General features: G+C 42.3%; 1 protein-coding gene across 1 annotated transcript in view; it reads right to left on the reverse strand.

Moving 5' to 3' along the window:
* Window positions 1–27148, reverse strand: part of MNT (MAX network transcriptional repressor) — an 89124-nt gene that overhangs the window by 30062 nt on the left and 31914 nt on the right. The window contains exons 2-4 of the mRNA XM_058164262.1: window positions 22901–23480; window positions 16418–16459; window positions 13819–13930 (exon numbers count right to left, since the gene is read on the reverse strand). Of these exons, the coding sequence (XP_058020245.1) occupies window positions 13819–13930; window positions 16418–16459; window positions 22901–23480 (734 nt within the window). The remainder of the gene's footprint in view (window positions 1–13818; window positions 13931–16417; window positions 16460–22900; window positions 23481–27148) is intronic.

The raw sequence follows: 27148 nt of genomic DNA on the forward strand, positions 1-27148 counted from the left end.
TTATCTAACTGCCTAACAAAACGTCAATTAACTATGCGGCTCATTTAATTGAAAGAAGCTCCACCAACCCTGACATTATCATTCTTAAAATACATTAACAGAAACTAAAATAAAATAAAATGGATCCGTTGTTCAAATTAAATAACCTAGAGCAAGATATAAACAACACTTCAAGCTTTAGGTATAGATTGCCAATATGCCAGTTCCTTTACAATGAAAACAAAACACTCCCAAAAATAGATAGCAACTAAATAACAATACTAGCTAATTTTTTTCGCAGTAATAAAATAACATGCACCGTATTTTTCGGAGTATAAGACGCACCGGAATATAGGACGCACCGGAGTATAAGACGCACCTTAGTTTTTGGGGAGGAAAATAAGAAAAAGGCTGATTGGCAGGTAATTGGCCTCCCGGAATACCCCCAATCAGCTGTTCCCAGAGGTGAATTTTCACAATAGGTTCCTTGTTTGTGAGCTCTGTGCCTTGCTTTTTTTTTGGCTTTTTTTTCTGCCTCTGAAACTGTTTCAGAAAAAACTTTTTTCTGCCTCTGAAAGCCTCCGAAACAGAGCTTCAGAAAAAAAAGCCTCTGAAGCTCCGTTTGGGGCTTTTTTTCTGAAGCTCCGTTTCTGATGCTTTTTTTCAGCCTCTGAAACCTCCATTTGAGAAGCTGGGCGGGGTTACATTCGGAGTATAAGACGCACCCAGATTTTCACCCTCCTTTTGGGGAGAAAAAGGTGTGTCTTATACTCCGAAAAATATGGTATTTCTTTTCCCAGTTCCTAGTATAAAGACTGTTACCCAGCCCAAAATCTTCAGATTCTGGTGGGTCAAAATTTCAAAAAAAGCAATTCAAAGCTAGCAAAATGAAGAGAAAAACTTCCAAACTCAGCAGGTATCTAGAACAAGGGTGTCAAACTCGATTTCATTGAGGGTTGTGTGTGACCTGGGCGGGGACATGGCCAGCTTGACATCACTCATGTTGGGGGCACCTGTGGAGGCCCGAGAGCTCTGCCAGTGAAAACGCTCCATTTTTGCTGGCATAGGCACCGCGAGCCAGATCTAAGCACCCCACGGGCCGGATCCGGTCCTCAAGTTTGACACACCTGATCTAGAAAGACATGTTACCTGGTTCAACATACAGGTAGCCCTTGACTTGACTTCAAAGTGAAGTTACGACGGCACTGAAAAAAGTGCCTTACGATTAGTCCTCGAACTTATGACCATCACAGCAGTCCTCATGGTCAAGTGATCAAAATTCAGGCACTTGGCAAGTGGCATATATTTATCATGGTTGAGTATCCTGAGGCCATGTGATTGCCACGCGCAACTTTCCCAACCAGCTTCTGACAAGAAAAGTCAGTGGGGAAAGACAGATTTGCCTAATGGCTGAGTGATTCACTTAACTACAGTAATTTGCTTAAGAACCATGCTAAAAAGGTTGTAAAATCATGTGCAACTCACTTAACAACTGCCTTGCAATGGAAAATTCTGATCGTGAGGATTAGGAGCCGTGGTGGCGCAGTGGTTAGAGTGCAGTACTGCAAGCTACTTCTGCTGACTGCCGGCTGCCTGCAATTTGGCAGTTTGAATCTCACCAGGCTCAAGGTTGACTCAGCCTTCCAAGGTCAGTAAAATGAGAAGCCAGATTGTTGGGGGCAATATGTTGGCTCTGTAAACCACTTAGAGAGGGCTGTAAAGCACGTATAAAACTAAGTGCTATTGCTATTGCAGGCTAAATTTGTCAAGTGCCAGGAGTTCGATCTTGACCAGCTCAATGTTGACTCAGCCTTCTATCCTTTTTGAGGTTAGTAAAATGAGAACCCAGATTGTTGGGGGCAATAGGCTGACTCTGTAAACTGCTTAGAGGGGGCTGTAAAGCACTGTGAAGCGGTATAAAAGTCTAAGTGCTATTGTTATTACTTGTATTTGCAATATTTACTACTGTTCATGCATGCTACCACCAAACTATTGTCTGTCGGGCAGCTTTTGTGAAGAGGGAGGAATTACAAGTAGTCCTCAACTTACGATCACAATTCACAATTCAAATCATAATGCTAAGTGAGGAAGGAAGGAAGGGTGGGTCTTTTGAAAAGTTTAGGAGCTCCACTCCAGCAACAAAATACAGATAGTCCTTGACTTACAACCATAACTGACCCAAAATTTACATTGCAAAGTGAATTTGTTAAGTGAGTTTTGCCCCATTTTACAACTTTTCTTGCCACTCTTGTTAAGTGAATCACTGCAGCTGTTAAATTATTAACACGGTTGTTAAGGGAATCTGGCTTCTCCATTGACTTTATTTGTCAGAAGGTCACAGAAGGGGATCACATGACCCCAGGACACGGCAACCGTCATAAATGTGAGTCAGTTGCCAAGCATCTGAATATAAATTACTTGACCATGGGGATGCTGCAATGGTCGCAAGTGTGAAAAATATTTGTAAGTCACATTTTTCAGTGCCATTAGTAACTTTGGTCACTAAATGAACTGTTGTAAGTCAAGGACTACCTGTACCAAACCAGAAATTTAACCATATCCTGCCCTATAATTCTCCAAGATGCTTGGATTTTACTTTAAACATTGGCATCAAGTTCTGGTTGCTAGAAGAATTACAAAATCCCAGATACGGTTCGATGCAACAGCATTTTGTTCACATTGGCAGATTTTCTAGTAATTTTAGCCACTGGCACTTTGAGGAGGAGCTGCTAAAAAAGAACATTCAGGCACGTTTAAGCTGCCCAACAGCTGGCATTGACTTCTTTATGTAGGTAAAAGAATAAAAACGCTGCACAAAACAGCACTGAGCAAAAACCAGACGTGAATGCAGTTGCCCCAACACGGCTAGAAATGAAATATAATGTACACTAATCCGATTAATATCTTATAATTGCCTTTGGAGATTATCAGGGTCTTTTTTTCGGGTGCAAAGACAGACTTCACCTGAGTCAGATTGCTGTAATCTGCTTTCAGTATTGAAACTTCTCCATTTAAGGCTGTGGGGGGAAAAAACCCGTGTTCATAATCACATATAGGTAGTCCTTGACTTACCACAATTCATTTAGTGACCATTCAAAGCAGTGGTGAAATCCAATTTTTTTTACTACCTGTTCTGTGGGCGTGGCTTGGTGGGCGTGGTGTGACTTGGTGGGCATGGCAAGGATACCGCAAAATCTCCATTCCCATCCCACTCCAGGGAAAGGATACTGCAAAATCCCCATTCCCTCCCCACTCCTGGGGAAAGGATATTGCAAAATCTCCATTCTCATTCCACTCTGGGGCCAGCCAGAGGTGGTATTTGCCAGTTCTTTGAACTATTCAAATTTCCGCTACCGGATCTCCAAACTACTCAAAATTTCCGTTACTGGATCTCCAAACTACTCAAAATTTCCACTACCGGTTCTCCAGAACCTGTCAGAACCTGCTGGATTTCAACCCTCATTCAAAGTTACAACGGCACTGACAAAAGTTACTTATAACTGTTTTTAATGCAACCACTGCTGCATTCCCATGGTCACGCGATCAAAATTCAGACGCTTGGCAACTGACTCATATATATGACGGTTGTAGTGTTCCGGAGTCATGTGATCAACTTTTGCGACCTTCCGACAAGCCAAGTCAATGGGGACACCAGATTCACTTAACAACTGTGTCACTAACTTAACAGCTGCAGCGATTCACATTAACAACTATGACAAGAAAGGCTGTAAAATATCACTTAATAAATGCCTCACTTAGCAACAGAAATTTTGGGTTCAATTGTGGTTGTAAATCGAGGACTATCTATATATATACAACACACTTTTTTCATCTGGCTTTTAAGCCAGGACAAGCTAACTTCTGAAAGAGGGAAGAACAACAACATATATTCTGCTTTTAAAGACTTTTTAAATGAAGACTGGAAATGGCTTGAGAGCAGGGGAAGGAAAAAGTGAGTTTAAAACTAAGGCAGGAATATCCATGCAATTTTGCTCAAAAGGCAGCCTTAATTAAAATAAATTTCAGAGGGTGGATAGTGCCTTGGCAGAAAAAATAATAATAAGGCCATTTTCTCTTGATACATTAAATCATTCCTTAAAATGCAAAGATTTATTTTGGAGGTCCTGTATGTTGAGGGATAAAAGCAAAAAGAACCAAAAGCGCACTGGCCGTGGTAGATATGCAGACACCCTCTATAAGGGAGAAAAAATACCATTACCCAATTGTGACGTTGGGGCCGAAAAACAAACTATCCAACATAGAATGTCCACGTGCCAAAATAGAGCCTATATTAGAAACCTTGCTGATTTCTTGCCTGTGACAAATGAAGTAAGAAAGTATATCTAGATTGCAGGCATTGCAGGCTAATTCTGCTGACTGCCAACTGTCAGCAGCTCGAGTCTCACCAGCTCAAGGTTGACTCAGCCTTCCATCCTTCTGAGGTCAGTAAAATGAGGACCCAGATTGTTGGGGAGGCCATATGCTGACTCTGTAAATCAAGGCACCATGAAGCGGTATGTAAGTCTAAGTGCTATCGCTACATCTGTAATCTAGCTGTACGTTTATCAGATTTTAGATTTCATCTTTTGTCTTTTTACCTCTTGTGTACCTCATTACCTCATCGAAACGTGATGCGAACATGCCATTCGATAAATGTATTGTACTGTATTGTATTTTATTTATCATATTTTAGATTTTAGATGTCATCTTTTGTATTTTATTTCATTTACTGCACATGACGGGAACGTGCCATTCGGTAAATAAATAAAGTAGAAAAAGTGGAAAACCAAAGCAATTATGTAACCTTAAAAAAGGCTTTTTTTAAAAAAAAAAAAAGACAAAATTTAAAAAAAATGAAGAGGACAGAAAGAGAACAGAATCCAAAGAGCAGTGAGTCCAAGCCAACCTCATTTGCAAGCTTCTGAATTCTACCTTTGTCATGGGGGAAGATTCCACTGCCCGACATATTTAAGTATTGAAGACTCTTTTATTCCGCCGAGCTGGGCTAGCCTGATTAAGTAATTTTAAATGGGGTTTTAGTTTTTATATTACTTAGTTTTTAATTTTGGCCACTATTTATATAAATTTTAGTTTTGTTTTTATTGTATATTTATTGTATCTTTTAAATTGGCTGTTAACCGCCCTGAGTCCTTCGGGAGAAGGGCGGTATACAAATGCAATTAATAAATAAATAATAAATAATAATAAAATAAGTAGAAATAATAACAATTTATTATAGCTGAACAGGGTCCCCTCAGTTTCTTGGACACGACCAGAAAAGCTCAGCCATTCCTTTTAAAAACAAGCTATCTGGAATGGGGGGGGGGGGGGGAGAGAAAGGAAGTTGTCTTTTTTGGGGAACTGAACAGGGGCTTTTTACTTAACTCTTGCTTTCCAGATTTCCAAGGAGGAGAGAAAATGGTGCGTTTCGGAGGGGGGAAAAAAGAAGAAGGGGGGAAAAAAGGGGATTCAAACAATTGGCAGGGCCAAAGCTTTGAGCCACCGAAGGTACACAGTGCTGGCTGCAAAGCCTTTGCACGTTTATCCGCCCAATGGAAGGGAGGGGCCCCTTCCCTCCTTCCAGGCCTCCCCAGTTCATTCCAGCTCGCATTCCTGTCTGGGCAGGCAGCCCTGGTGACGTCAGACAGCCAAAGCCAAACATGTGCTCTCTTCCCATGTGGTTGTGCTGGCGAGCACAGATGAGCGCAGAGCACGCCGTCTGTGTATGTGTGGGGGGGGAGGGCAGAAGAGAGGTAGAAGGGAAGGCTGGACTCCAGGCCGACCTTCGGCCCCCTTGCAATGGGGGGGGGAAAGCGGGGTTCTTGGACGGCTGCCTTACGAGCTGCGTAGCTTGCTAGTAGGGCCAGGCCCACAGCAGCCACAAAATACAGATAGCCCTCGATTTACGACCATACTTGAGCCCCAAATTTAAGCTGCGAAGTCTGAAATTCGTTAAGTGAGTTTTGCCTTTCTTGCCACAGTTGTTAAGTGAATCACTGCAGTTGGTAAGTTAGCAACCTGGTTGTGAAGCAAATCTGGCTTCCCCAGTGACTTCGCTTGTCCGAAGGTTTGCCAAAAGCGATCACATGACACACATACACCCTGGGCCGCTGCAATGGTTGTTGAGTGTGAACCAGTTGCCAAGCATCTGAATTTTGATTGCGTGAACCATGGGGATGGCTGCAAAGGTCGCCACTGTGGAAAACGGTCATAAGTCACTTTTTTTCAGTGCTGCAAGGTTTTGGTGCACAGATTGGAGAAGATACAGACCATCAGTCTTTATTGGTGATGCAGTCAAATGAATGATAGCTGACTTCATCTCAAGAAGATTTGGGTCAGGGAAGAAAACAGGCCTTGTGGGACACACAGGTAGTCCTTGAGTTATGACCATTCACTTAAAGATGGCTCCAAGTTATGACGGTGCTAAAAAAATGTCTATTTAAAATAGTCATTGTTGTGATATTCATCACCATCATATTGATAATATAATAACATAAATAACTTAACACTTAACATCTTCGTCTTTAACAACTCTCCACTTTACCATTTCCTCTTTTTATGTCTCCTCCTTTCTAACTTCTGTTTCTGTTATCTAGCCATTGCTAAAATACGTCCCATATCAAAAAATATTCAGTCTCTTCTTTATCCTTAATAGTATGTTTCAGTCTGTCCATTTCTGCACAACTGGCTCGCATTTACGATGGTAGCAGCATCCTGCAGTTGTATAATAATTATTTGCTACCTTCCCAGCCAGCTTCCGACACACAAAGTTTGGACCAGATCAAAAAAATAAATAAATCTAGTCTGCATTTTCCAATACAAGTACCCTGTTTTCCCGAAAATAAGACATCCCCTGATAATAAGCCCAATTGGGCTTTTGAGTGCACGGCAATAAGGCCAAGCACTTATTTCAGGGATCAAAAAATTATAAGACAGGGCCTTATTTTCGGGGAAACACGGTAGTCCTTGACTTACAACCATTTTCACACTTATGACCATTGCAGCATCTCTAGGGTCACATGATCTACATTCGAATGCTTGACGATTGGTTCATATTTATGACTGTTGCAGTATCCCAAGCTCATGTGTTGTTGTTTTTTTGTGAGCAACACCTTTTGTTACTTTTTGACAAGCACAGTCAATGGGAAAGCCAGATTCACCTAACAATGATGTTACTAATTTAACAACTGCAGTGATTCACTTAACAACTGGGGCAAGAAAGGCCATAAAATGGGGCAAAACTCACTCAACAGCTGTCTCATATAGCAACATAATTTTGAGGCTCAATTGTGGTCGTAATTTGAGTACTACCTGTAGTGGGCAGTCAAATTCTTTCAAGTAACTTGCAAACAGCTTTCTCAATCTTCTCTGCCAATGTACAAACGTGCACACCAGCACAATTTTCAGAACACGGCCAGAAACAACGCATCCTGTATATTCACACATCACACAACACTATGGTATGTTTTAACCACGCTTTATTGAATGAACCAGATACAAGCTAGAATCTAAGTTGCAGTTAAAAAAGTCATCATGGCTTGTTTAGCCAATTCCTGGTTTGTTTCCCTCTCTCCTTTCTCTTCTACCTTTGTGTTTTGTGGATTAGGAAGAAACCTGGGTAGAAAAATCATTTTATTTTTAATTCACATTGTTAAGAAGACTTAACTCCCTCAAAAAGGGACTCTGGCCGGGGTACAGTAAAACATCAAAACATAAAGCAGTATGTAAAAATTAAAATGTTGAGAGTTAAAATTTTAGAATTAAAATTTTTAAAAGTTATAAACGTTTTTAAGGAGGCGAGAATAAACTGTTGTGACTCCAGCCCCCGAACCTGGCCCCACGCCCGAAAGTGACTCCGAGAGTGAGGGGGAAGGGCCGGTAAGACTTACCTCGGGAGCACCGATTCCTTTGGCCCGGCTCCAGGAGCCAGAACCAGACCAGTCGGAGGACGTAATGAGGCCGTCATCCCCTGATTCCTCCCTTCCTCAGGCTACGCCTTCAGACCCAGCTGATAATAATAATAATCAAGCTTGGATTGACCCGTGCTTCAGAAGATTAGAGAGGCGGCGTCATCAAAGGGAAGGGTGGGACAGAAGCCCCACCCCACAGGATGTATAAGGAGCTTTGGGACTGCTCTCATTCCACGGGAAGCAAAAAATAGCTAAACCGTTTCAAAGAGAGCTGAAAGTCTTACTCTGTGAGTCATTTGTTTGAACTTTGGCAGGCAGCTGCGATTTCTCTGCCAGGACTGATAAGAGCCGTGAATCCACTGGCTGAAGGCCAGCTCGTTGCTCCGAAGTGGGGAAGGAGACAGAACATAAACCCTGTTTAAAAAAATGGTTGACAAAAGCAAAGGGAGGGTTCTCGTGGCACCAACCAACCCCACAACTGTGCAATCTTTTTGGCTCCCCACAAAAGGGTACAGAACCGTGTTTGAATTTTTTGAGAAAGGGAGGAGAGTGGGGACTGCCTCAGCTCTGGAAAGTAAATATTCCATATGGTGGGGGCAACGGCATAGAAACACCCTTTCCTAGATCCTGCCAATCAAGAGAACCTGCCAATAATCCAGGTTAACTCAAACACAAACCAACTACAATTCTCCATTTCCAGATACCACACAAAGCCATGGCTGTCCTCAATACACTGATGGAACTATGGTTTCTTATGGTTTACTGCTGTTAAACAAACCATGGTTTATTCAAAAATGCCATCCGCACAACACAGACAAAACCAAACAGTATTATTTCAATGTGGGCTAAGAATTTTATACAACACTGGAATTAAAAAGACTTGCAAAAAGAAAAGCTTCACCCCAGTGGTGAAGTGTAAAATTTGTTACTACAGATTCTGTGGGTGTGGCTTGGTGGGGGGAGTGTAATGTGGGTGGGCGTGATCAACTTTTTTTTTCAGCCGAAGAAAAAATGCTTTTAAAGTAAAAAAAAAAAGTCTCCGATAATCGTCTGGCTCAGCTGGACGGGGGGAGGGGGGCAGGGATTTTTGTTACCGGTTCTCCAAACCACCCGCCGCCATCACTACCGGATCAGTCGTCTAGTCCGAACTGGGAGCATTTCACCCCTGCTTCACCCCCCCCCTCGTAACTTGGTTCTGAGTGTCATTAATTTTTCTCATCTTGTTCCACTTTCACTAAGTGCCAGGAGAGGTAACATGGGTTAAAAAAAATTGCTCTCTGCTACATCAAGCTTAAACAGTAAATTTCTGTATTCAATGTCTCTTACTTTTAATATAATTTAACTGCTACAGAAAGCATTACAAAAAAGACGTTGAGACTTTGGGAAAAATGCAAACAAGCATCTAAATTTTGATCATGTGACCAGGGGATGCTGCAACAGTCGTAAGTGTGAAAAACGGTCATAAGTCACTTTTTTCAGTGCTGTTGCAACTTCAGACTGTCCCTAAACTGTTGTAAGTCAAGGATCACCTGTATTTCTACAATAAGGAGCACTCAAAATTGCACAAAAAGGGTTTCCAGTGTTTTTCTGCAAAGCTGTGGGTTAAGTAAGGTGTCACTACTATCACCACCACCCTAAAAACATTAAAAAATAGGGAACAGTAACAAACAAACAACACACAAACATCTAACTTATTTTAAACTCTGTCTCCCTGTCAGTTTTTGGCTGGTATTGCTTAGTTTGTGATTTTTAGTTGACACTGTTTATTTTGTGTAGGCCTTTTTGTTCTTGGGTGTGCTGCACACCACCCAGAGCAGCATTGTTTGAGCTAGGAAGGCATCTAAACCTATTAAATAAATTATTAATAAGAAGTAATAAGAAGTCACAACTTGCTTCATGCAGAACACTAGAGAGCATTTGGCAAATTGCACATTCTTTTGCAATCCTTTGTGATTACATGTTGAGGTTTGGCTGCTGTTCCTTTGGATTATATTGTGTTTTAATTTATTTAGATCAATGTTTCTCAACTGAGGCAATTTTAAGATGGGTGGACTTCAACTCCCAGAACTCCCCAGCCAGCTGTGCTACCTGGGGAATTCTGGGAGTTGAAGTCCACCCATTTTAAAGTTACCTCAGTTGAGGAAAAACCGATTTAGATTGCTGAGTTTATCTGTACTGTTCATCACTTAAGATTTGTTTTGGCAAAAAGAGGCAGCTACAGAAATTGAAATAAATTGTAAACATTTTAACCAGTCCTGATAAAGGTAGCAGCTGGATTAAGCTTACTTGTTGGTTGAGCTCATTAAACTGGGTCAGAATTGGTTAATACCGTATATATTTACATATAAGCTCATGTACAGATAAGTACTTGAATGTTTAACCAAAATCGTCGTGAGCTAAAAACATACTTATTCACTCAAGCAGGACTGGCATAAATAGTTGATTTTAAATTGGGGTTTTAGAGATTTTAAATATTTGTAAATTTTTAAATTATCGGCCATTTATTAATAGTTTCTTTTAATTTCTTTTAATTGTATATACTCTGTATTTTATTTCGGCTGTACACCGCCCTGAGTCCTTCGGGAGAAGGGCGGTATAAAAATCTAATAAAATAAATAAATAAATAAATAAAAATAAAATAAAATAGTATGAAAAATGTGCCACCCGCAGAAAAGCCAACCAGCATTTTTCATGGTGTTTCTGGTTAAGCATTTAAGAGGTCAGCTCTTCTCTGAATGGGTTTATCCCTGAATATATATGTACAGGATTTCTTTTTTTTCTTCTGTTAAATCGTGTCTGATTCTTGGAGATGCCTACAGATTTTTTTGGCAAGATTTGTCAGAAGTGTTTTGTCATTGCATCGTTCCCAGGGCTGAGAGAAAGTGACTGGCCCCAGGCCACCCAGCTGGCTTTGTGCCTAAGACAGGACTAGAACTCATGGTCTCCCAGTTTCTAACCTGATGCCTTAACCACTATAGCAAACTGGCTGTCAATACAAGATACAAGGGGACTTTTAAAAAGTATTACCATGTAGCCCAATGGATAAACCCATCCATGCTTAGATTTGGGATTTTCCCCCCCAATGGATCAATCCAGCTGTTTTTTAAATTTATTTATTTTTAGTTAGCTAGAAAAATTTCACCTCCTCCCACAATGTGATGGGCACTGCATTCCAAAGGAGTTAGAAAAAAGAGAAATATGGGCAGTCTTTGACTTACGACCAGAATTGTGATCAGAATTTTTGTCATAAGTCAAAATAGACCTGAAGTAATAACAATTTTTATGGCAGTCATTAAGCAAGTCCAGCTTTCCATTTTTGCTGGAAATTGGCAAAATTCCCTCCCTTCTCTCCCTGGTCCATAATGCAAAGGGCCAGAGTGATATCTTCCTGTTATCAACTTTCTTTTTAAAAAATTGCTTAGTTCTTTGAAGATGCCAAAAAAGTCAACACAGTTCTGGGCTGCATAAACAGAGGGATAGAATCAAGATCACGTGAAGTGTTAATACCACTTTATAATGCCTTGGTAAGGCCACACTTGGAATATTGCATTCAGTTTTGGTCGCCACGATGTAAAAAAGATGTTGAGACTCTAGAAAGAGTGCAGAGAAGAGCAACAAAGATGATTAGGGGACTGGAAGCTAAAACATATGAAGAACAATTGCAGGAACTGGGTATGTCTAGTTTAATGAAAAAAAGGACTAGGGGAGACATGATAGCAGTGTTCCAATATCTCAGGGGCTGCCACAAAGAGAGAGGGAGTCAAGCTATTCTCCAAAGCACCTGAAGGCAGGACAAGAAGCAATGGGTGGAAACTAATCAAGGAGAGAAGCAACCTAGAACTAAGGAGAAACTTCCTGACAGTTAGAACAATTAATCAGTGGAACAACTTGCCTCCAGAAGTTGTGAATGGTCCAACACTGGAAGTTTTCAAGAAGAAATTGGACAACCATTTGTCTGAAGTGGTGTAGGGTTTCCTGTCTAAGCAGGGGGTTGGACTAGAAGACCTCCAAGGTCCCTTCCAACTCTGTTGCTGTTGTTGTTGTTATTATTATTATTATTATTATTATTATTACTACACAGTGTGATAAAAGCCAAATGCCAGCTCAGAGAGGTGAGGGCTTAACTTAACCTGGAACAAAAGCATCCTGAGTCAGTTACATTATGCAAACACAACCATCATGTGGCAGAGAGTTCTGCAGGTTAGTCGAGATTACACAAAAGCCGCCTTGCCCTATTCTTCTCTTGTCTCTATATTCCCATCTTTTTTAGATTGTTCTTTGCAGAGACTGACGCTAAGCAAAGCGGTGCCATTGCTTCGTAAGTTTTCAATTTCCTCTTCAGTGAAAAATCATACTTTCAGTAACCAACGTGAGTAACACTTTGGCCGCTGCCACTATGAGAAAAATATTTGCATGCTTTTCCAAGGAATAGCTTCACGCCAGCTTCTGGCATATGTAAACCATGAGAATCATAAGCAAGCTGTCAGCAAATCAATACGTAAGGTCATTTGGCACAAGCTGGGCTTTTTACTGAAAATATATATTTCGGGGTGTGTGTGTGTGTGTGTGTGTGTGTGTGTGTGTAAGGGAAGAGGATTTAGAAAGCAAACGTGACATTTGTGCTAGAAGGGAGGGAAAAAAATATTATTGGTATACCAATTATATTTTTTTCCCTCCTTCTACCACAAATGCCACGTTTGCTTTCTTTCTTTTTTTTAATTGAAATCACATTTGCTTTCTAAATCCTCTTCCCCTACACACCACTGAGACCAGAGGAAGGATCCCTTCAGCTACCACAAGCAGTTAAAAAACAGCAACCCAAGTTTAAAAACTTTGTCATCAGTTTTCAAACAAAGGCTGTTCCTCTAATGGGGTGGTACATCAACACATCCAATTACGCAAGAGTTGTTCAGTTCAGCCAACTAATGTCAACACATAGAAGACGGCTATGATCTGAGGGCATGAAATAGAACACAGCTGCATTAGATTCACGACTTCCTTCAGACACCATACCAGATTTCCAGCTCCAGAAACATCTATCTAAATGGGACAAACCACAGCTCTTGATCATCATCATCTTCTTTTAACAACCCCATAATCCCATGCAGGGAGGGTTCTGGGCAACTGAATGGAGCTAGCATTTGATCAAACTTTGGATACTGGGCAACTGGTATGTATTTATGACGATCGCAGTATGCCGGGGTCATGGGATCCCCTTTTATGACCTTCTGACAAGCAAAGTCAAGGGGGAAACCAGATTCGCTTAACAACCGTGCCACTAATTTAACAACAGCAGTGATTCGCTTAACAAGGGTGGCAAGAAAGGTCGTAAAATGGGGCAAAACTCCATTAACAACTTCCTTGCTTAGCAACGGAAATGTTGGGCTCAATTGTGGTCATAAGTCAAGGACTACCTGTACCTAATTTTTGAGAATGTCCCTTATCACATTCTTCTTCTCTGATACATTAACCTATTATACACAGGACATTTTTTTCCCCCTGTTCAAAATGTTCTCAAAAAATTACAGCGTCAGTCAACACACTATGGTTTAATTAGTTATATATAACACAACAAGAAATCTTTGTCTGCTTCTCCTGAATTTTCCACCTACCAGGAAATAGAAAGACAGTGGGGAAATCCCTCCTAGCAGATGACATAATGTTAATTTCAATTATCCTTTGCGACCTACACAAGCCATTTCAATTTTTCAAAAAGGAGGAACGGTCAAAATTTAGCTGGCTTTCCCCAATACACACAACTCCAGCTTCCATCATTCTAGGTCAAGGGGATTCTGGGAACAGAAGTCCAACACATCAGTCTGGACGAGACCAACAACTGGTGCTTACAATGGTGTTCTTCACACCACAGAACAGAATAATAATAATAATAATAAAAAACCTCCAAAACAATCCATTTTGTAGGCCTTACCTGGATATATCTCAAGGCACTCCTTAGGACGCTGAGGTTTGAGGTTTTCTTGTCGTCGACATTGGGGATGTTTCTTTTGAGGGTCTCAAAACATTCTTTCAAGTGGGCACGTCTATATAGAAACAAAACCCCAAATTTAGTCAGCCTGCAGAATGAACTTGTTCTTGACTTTGATCAAAATAATGTGCCGATTGGCATGAAATGAGGAAACCATGGGGGGGGGCATGAGGTTTAAAGTAGGGTCAACAACACAGGCCCTCAGTTCCCTTAATGCAGCGTTTCTCAACCTTGGCCGCTTGAAGATGTCTGTGGACTTCAACTCCCAGAATTCTCTACCTGGGAATTCTTGCTGGCTAGGGAATTCTGGGAGTTGAAGTCCACGCAGCTTCACGCAACCTTCACGTTGAGAAACATCGGTGTTCTCGGTGAACGTCTCAAATTAATTTTAAAAAAGTATTTTTAAATTGTTTCAAATTTTACAATATTTCAGGTAAACATGGTTAACTTTCCTGAAATTCTTGTGCAAAACTGAACACCCTGTTTTCTCTGAAAATAAGACTGGGTCTTATATTAATTTTTGCTCCAAAAGATGCATTAGGGCTTATTTTCTGGTTAGGTCTTCTTTTGGGGGAAATACCCAAATGCATTCACTGAATGCATCCATCTGGCTGACAAAGTTAACGGGAGCTTATTTTGTGGGTAAGGCTTATATTACGAGCATCCTGAAAAATCACACTAGGACTTATTTTCTGACTGGGTCTTATTTTCAGGGAAACAGGGTAGTCTCAATGATGTTGATGATCTCATGCAATTTGATTTTTTTTTAACAAAAATGTTGTTTGTAGGAGGCACCAGATGACTAAGGTGACTAAATCCAGACCTAATGATTTAAGCTGTTGCAATGCTCAGGACTCTTGAAGCTAACTTACACATCTGAATGAAACCAGTGGAGGTGTGGTAGCAGAACAAATAAAAGTTCCCACACCCAAAGACGTAACACACACACACACACACACCTGTAAACGTGACCTTTTGCACTGCCTGACAGGAGTACAAAGTCAACAGACGCTCCCAATAACTCGCATCTCTTCCATTGCCTAACATAGAAAAGATTTACTTATTTATTAAATTTATTTGCCACCCATCTCGTTTTGAAGCAATTCTGGGCGGATGCAAAATATTTTGCGGCCTACCAAACCTGTTGTCATTTGCTCAGGTCAGCTGACCTCATCTTAGAAATTACTCAGCTGAGATTCTTAAAATGTTAGCAGATGTTTTGGACATGCGGGGATGATCTCGGAAAAGGGCAAATCAGAGCAAAAAAAAAAAAAAGTGGCCATGACAGGCAGGGGACAGAATGTAGGTTTGGGGGAAGACACGTTGAGGTGGAGCATTGCAACTGATCAAGTCAACAAATCTAAGGCACGGAATGAGAAGGTATCAAAATGAAAAAGAGCAAAACCCACAGAAGAAAAAAATGGTCAGCTTCGCTGTGATCCAATACAGGAATTCTCATGGAATATATTTACTAAGGGTTAAACTGTAAGATTCTTAATTATCTCTTTAATTTGATTGGTTTTTTACAGACATTTCATTACCAGGCTATGTAAACTCATCAGTACAACCATCAGCTTGGAAATTGGAAACATAAAGGAGGATATTTGTAGCTCAGGGTTGAAATGAGGGGTCCTTGGTGCTCTCTGAGCTTGCTTGTTTTCCTGCAGACGTTTCATTACCCTAACTAGGTAACATCATCAGTGTTACTACCAGTACTAGCACGGATGATGTTACCTAATTAGGGTAACGAAATGTCGTGGATAGCTCAGGCTGTTAGGAGCCTGTTATTAGAACACAATAGCCTGCAATTACTGCAGGTTCAAGCCCGGCCCAAGGTTGACTCAGCCTTCCATCCTTTATAAGGTAGGTAAAATGAGGACCCAGATTGTTGGGGGGGCAATAAGTTGACTTTGTAAATATACAAATAGAATGAGACTATTGCCTTATACACTGTAAACCGCCCTGAGTCTCCAGAAAAGGGCGGGATATAAATGTAAATAAATTAAAAAAAAGCAAGCAAGTTCAAAGAGCACCAAGGGCCCCTCAATTGGAAATATGTTTGGAAGTGGCTCTGCATCTCAGTTTGGCCTAAAAACTGCTTGATGGAACTATTGACAGATCAAGCCAAACCAAAATGCAAAAAAAAAAAAAAAAAAGGCCCAAAAATCATTTGAAGAGGGCATCTAACATCTGATTTCCACATAGCATGACTTGATACGGCACCCGAGTAGCCAAAACCACCTACAGCTACTGCTTGCACAAAATTGGAGAGAGAGAGAGAGATGAGGTTAAAAAAAGCAGACAAGCAGCTTCACACTTGATTTGTATACTGACTTTGAGAAATGCAAACCAAGGCTAGTGCAGATCATGGTTTGCCATGGTGGCTTAACCGAGCAGTTTCTTTTTTAGGCACATTCGCAAACTACAACCCATATTCTCAAGAACCTTTGTATGCTCAGAAAAAGAACTTCTTGGAAAACGGAAACTTTTCCATTGTATGTGGAAAGATGATTGTTTTTGCAATTTAAAAAAAGGTACGTACCTGTTCTTCTCCAATTTATTATGGACTTCTCGGGTGCCAACCCTAAAATACAGGAAAGGAAGGGAGGAAAATATCAGAAAAAAACATTGCAAAGTGTTGTTAAAAGCAGTGGGAAGGAAGTATTTTATTTCGTAAGGAGAGAAGAGCTATGCCTGTGTCTGCACACTTATAGGTAGGTAGTCCTCGACTTATAACCACAACTGGGCTCAAAATTTCCACTGCTAAACAGAGCAGTTGTTAAGTGAGTTGCACCCCATTTTATGATTCTTTTGCCACAGTTGTTAAGTGAATACAGGTAGTCCTCGATTTACAATCGTTCATTTAGTGACCATTTGAAGTTACAACAGCACTGAACAAAGTGACTTTGGACTGTTTTTCACACTTATGACTGCTGCAGCCTCCCCGTGGTAACATGATCAAAATTCACGTGCTTGGTGAACTGACTCATACTTATAACCATTGCAGTCTCTTGGGGGGGAGGGGTTGTCAGGTGATCTCCTTTTGTTACTTTCAATGGGTAGCAATGGGGAAGCCAGGATCACTTAACAACCTTGTGACTGACTTAACAACTCTAGTGATTCACTTAACAACTGTGACAAGAAAGATTGTAAACACCCACTTAACAAAATGTCACTTAGCGACAGAAATGTTGGGCTAATCGTGGTCATAAATTGAGGATTAACTGTTATGCAATCCCTTAAGCAAATCTGGTTTCCCTCATTGCCTTGGCTTGTCAAAAGGTGGTTGGGGAGGTTATAAAAGGTGATCACATCACCCTGGGACAGTGCAACCATCATAAATACACACTAAGAACCCGAATTTTGATCATGTGACCAGGGGATGCTGCAACGGTGGTTAAGTGTGAAAAACTATGATGTAAACATTTTTTGGTGCCGTTGTAAACTTCAAGTGGTCGCTAAACGAACGGTTTCAAGTCGAGGGCTACCTGTTATCTTCTCCCTTCATTTTTCTGAAAGCAATTCAGAAGGATTGCAGACTCTTAAAACTGCTCATCGAGCCTAGTCCCACATCACAGCCACGCAAGATGTGCATGGTGCACCGATTGCCACATCCTTGTTGCCCTGGTAACAAATGCATCTGTTGTTTGCAGGCAACCTGCTGAGGGAAACGCACAGCCCTTGCTGCCTCTGTTTCTGACAAGGAAAATCCAGGACACTAGAAATATGTCATCGTGATCACACAATGCGAGATTATTTTAGGAACCACAGGGAAACAAATCAGGCAAAAATGGAACTGCTCAGGAATTCTGGAGGGAATCATATGTACAGATTAGATTTGGCATCAACTGTTACTTTAGCTCAGGGGTTCCCAGGCCGCGCTATCCCTACCAGGCTGCGGCCTGTTCGGAACCAGACCGCGGAAGCAGCAGGCGAGGGCGCACGCATGTAGCTCCACTTGTGCAAGCAGCAAGTGCGCACGTGTGTTCCATTTCCACAAGTCCATTTACACACTTCCATTTACACAAGTGGCGGGCCTGCCATTCACATAAATGAAACTGCATGTACTCGCCTGCATCACGTTTTTTCCCTCGCCAGTCCCCAGGAGGACTCTGCAGGCCTCCCAAACCCACAGCAGGCCCCTTTTTTGGCCTCCCAACACCCCCCACGCATCACATTTTTGCCCTCCCCAGCCCCCAGGAGCACTCTGCAGGCCTCCCAAACCCTCTGTGCATTCCATTTTTCCGAAAAACAGGACACACAGAGGGTTTCAGAGGCCTGCAGAGTGCTCCTGGGGGCCGGGGAGGGCAAAACCTTGTTTTTTATTGTTTACCTCTTCAAAATCTTGGTGCGTCTTATACTCCGGTGCGTCTTATAGTCCGAAAAATACAACAGATGCTCATGAGCGCATTACTGGCTCTTCTCCCAAGTGGTGTCTTTCACACAGGCTGGGACTTCAGATCCCAGAATCCCCCTGCCAATTATGACAAAAGGAAGAGGGGATTCTGGGAGTTCCAGTCTCAGCCTATTTAGAGAGCACCAGGCTGGAAAAGACTGGTTGTTAAGAAAATTGCCGAAAAGCACCTAACCCAAATGATCGTTCTTATACAATTTCAGCCACTGGCATTGGTACGTACAATAGCTCTGAACACTGAAAATTGGGACCAATTTAGGGGTGAAATGTTCCCGGTTTGGACCGGTTCACCCGATCTGGTAGCGATGGTGGCAGGTGGTTCGGAGAACCGGTAGCAAAAATCCCTGCCACCCCCATGCCCAGCTGAGCTGCGCGATCATCAGAGGTTGTTTTTTTTTTTTTAACTTTTAAAAGCATTTTTTCTTTGGCCAAAAAATGCTTTTAAAAGTAAAAAAAAAAGCCTCTGATGATCGCACAGGTCAACTGGGATCGTCAGAGCCTTTTAAAACCTCTTCAGCCGAAGAGATTGTAGAAAAAAAATGGTTTTGAAAGGCTCCTCTGATGATCCTAGTTGAGTTGCCTGATTGTCAGAGGCTTTTTTTTCTTTTAAAGGCAAAAAAAATGCTTTTAAAAGAAAAAAAAGGCTCCAACGATCAGGCAACTCAGCTGGGATCATCAGAGGAGCCTTTTAAAAGCATTTTTTGGCCAAAGAGGTTGTAGAAAAAATGCTTTTAAAAGTGTAAAAAAAAAAGTTGGCCATGCCCACCCAGTCACATTACCCCCTCCCCCCCACACACACACCAAACCACAGAACTGGTAGTAACAAATTTTACATTTCACCCCTGGACCAATTCTCTACAAATGAGTGGTTTGTTCCATGGCTCTCTCGATGTCAAAGGCTGGGCAGCCATTTGTGTAGAATGGAAGGAGGATTCTTGCACTGGGATTCTTGCACTGGGCAGGGGGTTGAACTAGAACAGCGGCTCCCAACTTTTGGGGCACCAGAGACCAGTTCCATGGAGAAAGGTTTTTCCGCGGTACAGAGAGGGGCGTGGTTTCGTGTTCTGCCTCCATCCCATGGATGGAACTTTGCTTGTTTGCGTGGCCCGGTTTCTGGCATGGCGTGGCTCAGTGCCAGTTTATTTATTTATTTATTTATTTATTTATTTATTTATTTATTTATTATTCGAATTTATATACCGCCCTATCTCCCAAAGGACTCAGGGCGGTTTACAGGCATATAAAACATCAATATCAATAAATTAAAATAATCCTTAAAAAACTTATTCTAGCGCCCGAATTATTAAAAATAGAAATATAAATATCAAATATAAATATTAAAATCAATTTAAAACCCCTCTAAATTTAAAAATCTAAGCCAGTCCTGCACAGATGAATAAATGTGTCTTGAGCTCGCGACGGAAGGTTCAAGGTCAGGAAGTTGACGGAGTCCTGGGGAGTTCGCTCCAGAGGGTGGGAGCCCCACAGAGAAGGCCCTTCCTGGGCGCCGCCAACCGACACTGCCTAGCTGACGGCACCCTGAGGAGTCCCTCTGTGAGAGCGCACGGGTCGGTGAGAGGTATCTGGTCGCAGTAGGCGGTCCCAGATAACCCGCCCTATGCCATGGAGCGCTTTAAAGGTGGTCACCAAAATCTTGAAGCGCACCGGAAGGCCACAGGTAGCCAGTGCAGCCTGCGAGGATGGGTGTTATGCGGAGCCACGAGGGGCTCCCTCTATCACCCGCGCAGCCGCATTCTGAACTAACTGCAGCCTCCGGATGCCCTTCAAGGGAAGCCCCATGTAGAGAGCGTTGCAGTAATCCAGGCGAGACGTCACAAGGGCGTGAGTGACCGTGCAAAGGGCTTCCCGGTCCAGAAAGGGGCGCAACTGGCGCACCAGGCGAACCTGGTAGAACGCTCTCCTGGAGACGGCCGTCAAATGATCTTCTAGAGACAGCCGTTCATCCAGGAGGACGCCTAAGTTGCGCACCCTCTCCATCGGGGCCAATGACTCGCCACTGATGGTCAGCCGCGGATTTAGCTGACTGTACCGGGATGCCGGCATCCACAGCCACTCTGTCTTGGAGGGATTGAGCTTGAGCCTGTTTCTCCCCATCCAGACCCGTACGGCCTCCAGGCACCGGGACAGCACTTCGATAGCTTCGTTGGGGTGGTCCGGTGTGGAAAAGTACAGCTGGGTGTCATCCGCGTACAGCTGGTACCTCACACCGAACCCACTGATGATCTCACGGATCATATGTTGCGGAACTCTGAATTGAAAGACTTCCAAGGCTATTCTGTGATAAAGGATCATAACGAGTGAAGCATGGGAAAATCTTCACCCTGGGGAGTTTATTTTGTTCTAATCTGGGATAAAGCCGCTTCTTACAGATAGTCCTCAACTTACAACCACAATTGTTGGAGAATGCCCAGTCAGGTAGGAGGGAAGGCTTCAAGCGTGGAATTAGCCTCAAATCCTCACACAGCTGCAAGTGCTCCAGAACTGACACCCCTTAAGCTCCATAGAGCCTTACCTATGTTTTCCCAGTCAAAGGTTGGCAATATAGGGAGATTCCTGTGTCTTAATCAGAAAGTAATACAGGGAGATTCCTGTATAATGAATGGATGAGACTATTGCCTTACACAATGTAAGCCGCCCTGAGTCTTCGGAGAAGGGCGGGATATAAATGTAAATAATTAAAAAAAAAATAGGTAGAAAGCAATACAGGGAGATTCCTGTATAATAGACAGAAAGCAATACAGGGAGATTCCTGTATAATAGGCAGAAAGTAATACAGTTGTATCTCAATCCTTGTTGGTAATTCATTCTGGAAGATGCGCTGAATACTAAGCCGAATGGGTACTGAGAAACTTACCATGTGACCTGCTATTTCGGCTGGAAGTAATAGCGAGTCACAAGGCAGCCTACATCACCATGTTCTTCCTTGCATGTCAACCACCGGGAGAAAGATGAGGTCCGGGATAAGATTTCTCCTTCAAAACCCACCAAATACTGAACTTGATGAATTTGGAAGCAGTCGGGTGCCGAGGTATGCCTGTAGTTGGCTTGAACAACCTACATGTGTGGATCTGGTTGCTGGCGCCTGACACCGATGGAAAAAGTCATCCTTAAGTAGTGCAGCCATCACGTGGCTGCACTGATTTTATGACCTTGTTTTGCAATGGTAGTTAAGGGATACAAATACATGCCAGTAGCTGAACACCCAATCATGATCACATGGCCACAGGAAGGTTTGCAAATACCAATTGTGAGTCACTCTGTTTAGTGCTGCTGTGTTCTTAGGTACCTAAATGAAGACTACCTATAGCTCGTTCTATCCCCCAAATCTTTCTACTTTCAATGCACACAACCCCCTTAACCAAGTCACTTCAAAACACAGAAGGGGATCTTAGGACATGCGTGAGTATAGGCCACGGAACCACTTGGTTATGCAAGTTCAGGAGATGGATTAACTCCATAAAGTTAAGGATGCTGTGTGAATGCAGCCCCCAGATCTGTTGCAGCAGGGCAAACCACCCAGGAGCAGTATTAATTTTGAAGTTGGCAGTGAGGATTACGATAATAATAATATTCTCTTAGTGGGCTACGGAATGGTTCAGGAATGGGTTGATACAGTGCAATCTGCCCGGAGACCGAGTCATAATTTTGTGGCCACGCCTCCGCGCCTCTCCGTCAGGCCCCAGTTTTCGACTCAGTCATCTGACAGAGACACCTTTGGCAGTTGCTCTTTAATCAATCATTTCTGAACCATTTCAACAGGTTTTCTATATTCTCCTTTCTCCCTTATTCTCCTTCTTCCTTTCCATTCGACCTCTGACTGAACTGAAGGGAAGGCCATTTTATCAGGAAAGGACCAGACCCTTTTCAGTTCTGTCATACAGGTGGTCCTTGCCTTTCGATCACCGTTGGGACTGGAATTTCTGTCAATAAGTCATTGCGGTTGTAAGTGAAATCGGACCGAATTTTGCAAGGAATTTTACCATGCTCATTAAGCGAATCATTGCAGTCACTAAGCAAATCACACTGTCATTAAGTAAATCCAGCTTCTTCATTTCAATGCTTATTCGGGCATTTTTTTGCCTGAAATTAGAAAAAAAAAGGGACATAAATCGAGATCATAATTACCATACTTGGTAATAATGGGTTTTATGGGTTTTAAATTTTTGTAATTTTATAGGGTGCTATTGTATTTGGCCAATTGAATAAGTTTTTTAAAGATTGTTCTTAGTATTGTATGAGCTATTCTTTTTGTATTTTATTCTGGCTGTGTACCGCCCTGAGTCCTTCGGGAGAAGGGCGATATACAAATTAAATTATTATTATTATTATTATTATTATTATTATTATTATTATTATTATTATTATTATTATTATTATTATAATAAATCCAGGGCGGTTTTGACTGCAAATCGTCAAGTCATCGTGTAACTATGAGGGTGGTACAGCTGTCATAATGCAAGTGCAGGTCATAAGTCACTTTTTTCGAGGCTGTCGTAACTTCAAACAGTCATTAAATGACCAGTCGTAACTCGAGGACTACATGTACTGAAACACACACACCCCGAGCTGCACACAGGCCCTTCTACTCACCCGCCAGGTCTCTTCTTCTGCTCGTTGGGCTTGGCCTCTTCCGACGGGTTCACCTTGACACTGAGTGGTGGAGGCACATGATGTGGGAGGAGTGGCTGGTGGGCGGGGGGCTGGGGCTTGATTGGCTGCTGGGCCATGTGATGTGGGGAAATGGCCAAGACGGAAGTGGCGTAGTGGGGCAGCTGGCTGGGACTGGCTGAAGGGGGCGTGGGGGCCTTGATGTCTGGAAGAAGCGGCCCCAAAGTCTTCTGGATCACGGGGGCCATCAATGGAGGCTCCTTGCTGAGACCCATGTTTAACATGGGTGAGTGCCGCTGGATGAGTGGGGGGGACAAGGTACTCTGGGGGGCTGGCTGAGGGGGGCTGGTGACCACCGGGATGGGGATGACGGAAATGGGAGCTGCCAGGGAGGGGGGAAGAGGAGGAGGAGGAGCTGGAGTGGGTGGCGACAAAAGGCCGGCGGCCTGGAGGTCATTGCGGGATTCTTCCGGTGGGGCGACGTGGTTAACCCTTTGCACGCTGGCCTTCTTCTGTTCCTGTTCACGCTCCTGGCAGAGTTTTTCATGTTTTTCATTTTCTTCTGAAAGAGAGAGAAAGAAAATATATATAAGCCATCGAAATAGAAAAACGCCCACACAGCATGAACAAACGAGATGATACCTTCCGCCTACCAGCCATTTGGAAACCCGCCCTTATTGACAAACGAGTCCCTAACACGAGGAATGACACCAACCCACACTCATGAGGTCCACACAGGATGTCACCACCACACATCCACCCAGAAAGCAGACCCAAACCCACACTGATCAGGAAGCACGACCAAGGACCAGAAGCCAGACCACAGCTACAACATTAGCCATTTCAAACCCCTCCAATCCATACATGCAGCAGACAGACACCCACTATGAAGATGTAGCACGACCACGACCACGAAGCCAAACAACAGCAATGCAGCTCACCAGCTCAAATCCCCCTGCAACTCAGACTAATCTGAGCACAACCAAGCCCCCACCCAAACAGGACACCCCCAGCCAATGAGAGCACAAAAAAACCCCCATCCAATCAGAGCACAGCCAAGCTCCCACCCAATCAGTTCAAACCCCCTCTAGCAGTTAAAAAGGAAGAAACAGCTGCAATCACACATTGCTCCCAGAAGCACGAAGCTGAAGCCTGAAAATGACGAATGAGACTTCGTCGAAACGTCGCCAAGACACTTCCAATTTTACGCGGGAGAAAACCCGAATAACCAAAGACCTACATACAAACACCCGCGAAAACCTCAGAAAACAAATATATATATATGTATATATATATATCTTTAATAAGCAATGTGCATGGTTCTACCTATTGTGAAGTCACAACAAGAGAGTGTTCAAGAATCCACAATTTGCACCTTGTTACTGAGACATGCTAGACTTTTTTTGTGAGCTGATGCAAACAGGAATGAGAAAGGGGTCAATGGATGACCCACCAACCTTTGGCCCAAAGGGATTCCCATCTGGATCTGATCCCAAAAAAGAACAAACAAACAAAGAAGAAAACTCAGTGTTTTCTTCCTGCCTCCATCGTTTTATTATTTCTTCTTTCTTCACTTCAGTTTAAACTATTACCATTTTTCCACAAATACATTATTATCGTTTTCTTACATAATTATCCATTGCTTATCTGTACCTTTCTTCTAACCAATGGTAAAATTTATCCCATATCTTAAAATATTATGAATCCTTTCTTTCTTTAATCACCAAAGTTAATCTGTTCATTTCTGCACAATCGAATTTTTTTCTAATAATTTCTCCTTAACTGGGGTATGTTTTCTGCTTTCCAATTTTGTGCAAAAACAATTCTTGCTGCTGTAATTACATGTATAATCGAATAAATATTTTCTTTACTAATTTTTTCTGGTAGGATCCCCCAATAAAAACAACTCCGGTTTTAAATTAATATGGTGTGGGGTCATTTCTTCTAACCAACACTTGATTTTCTCCCAATAGTTTTTGGCTTCTGGACATGTCCACCACATATGATAATAAGATCCTGGTAACTGGTGACATTTACAACATTTAGCTGATTTATCTTTAAACATTTTTGCCAGTTTCTCAGGTGGCATATGCCATCTATAAAACATTTTATAGTCCACAGGATTAAAGTTTGTTTTATTCTCACTAATGGCTTTTCGGGTGCCACCCTTTCTAATCAACACCAGTTGATGCGATCAGCCCTTCGGTCACTTTTAATTAATAACTAACCTTTTAAGGTATTTTGAAATATTACTTCAAGAACCATGGTGATAGCTCTTGTCATTGGTATGCAGCATCTACCAAATAATAACTTGGGGCTTTCTGAGCTTGGCTGCCTTCCTGCAAGTGTCTCATGACTCAATTAGGAAACACTACAAGTAGTCCTCGACTTACGACCATAACTGAGCCCAATTCTTCCTGTTGCTAAGTGAGTTTTGCCCCATTTTACCACCTTTCTTGCAGCAGTTGTTAAATGAATCACTGCAGTTAATAAGTTAGTAACCTGGTTGTTAAGTGAATCTGGCTTCCCCGCTTTGTCATCACATGACCTTGGGACACAGCAGCGGTCATAAATATGAAGCAGTTGCCAAGCATCTGAAATTTGATCACATGATCGTGGAGATGATACAAAGGTCATAATAGTGAAGAATGATCGTAAGTCACATTTTTCCGGACCGTTGTATCTTTGAACTTTCACTAAATGAACTGTTAAGTCGAGAACTCCCTGTATTGATGTGCTCTCCATCATCATCATCATCATCCCATCCACTGTTGATGTTACAGAGCTGAGTCAGGAAACAACCAAACACAGAGAGCACCAAGGATTTCACAATTCAACCATGGCCTACAAATCCATCGGTATTCATCTGGCTAGTGTCCTGTCGTGTGAGAGTTGAGGGCTGTTTGGAAACTGAAACAGTATTTGCTGTGTGAGCAACAAGGAAGGAGACAGCAAGGAGCCTGGGTGTGGCTTAGCTCAACTGTTCTAAGCTGAAACTCCTCTCCTCTGCTTGTGTTTTGCATGTATTTTACCACCAGGTTGGAAAACCTGCTTTTGGTATTGTATATTTATTTTATGTGTTATATTACATATAAAGAGAAGTTATTGAATCCTTCTGAATCAGTTACTTGGGTGTGCTTTCTGGATGTGATTGCTGCTGCAAACGCTGACAGTCCTTGCAGCAAGGAGTGAACAGCCAGGTCAGATTCAGCACATTATTGCAGCCTGATTCAGCATGAGTAGCTGATTGGCGGGTGGATCTGCCTCCTGGAGTACCGCCAATCAGCTGTTCCAGGCTGTAGGGATTGCCACAGACCATCGCCTCCTCTGTGCCTTGTATAAAGAGAAGTTATTGAATCCTTCTGAATCAGTTACTTGTGTGTGCTTGGGTACATTCGGTATATAAGATGCACCCCAATTTTCATCCTCTTTTTTGGGGGGGGAACTCTGTCTTATAACTCTGAAAAATATGGGTATATATTACTAAAAACTCTTCTATCTATATATTCCTAAAACTCCCTGGTCTGTTTGTAACATCCAACTGGGTGAAATTGGAGGATACAGACTAGAGCAACAATGATTGAACCAAGGTAATTAAAATGGACTAACTTACATAATACCAGAACCCATGACTCCCGTGGGAGTGAAATTTGGAAAAACTGTGATCAGCATCACCACAAGTGCCAATGACACTTCCCAGAAACCTGTCAGTTGTGTGGAACAAGGATAAGACAGGAGGGCTGCTCACTGCTCTCGTTCTCAACTCCCTCTGACTCCTTCATCAATTGGCTGACTTGACAGACCACTAACATTTATTAACTTGTCTAATAAATATTGATCAAATATGAATTTGTCCTTCATATTTTTGTTTTGTTTTTCCCCCCCAAATTCTGTTGCTGGGTTAACTTGGGGCAAAGTAATTTCCCAGATTTTTAAACATCACTGGGCCAACAAAATATAATTTAGTTTACCAAAGTGAACAATAAAACCCAGAACTGATCTGTTGTGTTGGATCAATTCATAGGCATTAGAAAACAGAGTCAGTACACTAATCTCAGAATTCAATGAATGGTTTTCCTCACCTCACAGAAACTTCTGAACCAAACTCATGTCTAAGGGGGGTTTCACCAGTAATCATAAGCAGCCATTTATTTTCAACATAATCCTGATTGATCTCAAAAAAGAATCTGAACATCTAACATCAAACATCTATGCAGTCGTTTGATAAAC

The sequence above is a fragment of the Ahaetulla prasina genome, chromosome 1 (assembly GCF_028640845.1).
Source record: "Ahaetulla prasina isolate Xishuangbanna chromosome 1, ASM2864084v1, whole genome shotgun sequence".
In the NCBI taxonomy this organism is placed as follows: Eukaryota; Metazoa; Chordata; class Lepidosauria; order Squamata; family Colubridae; genus Ahaetulla; species Ahaetulla prasina.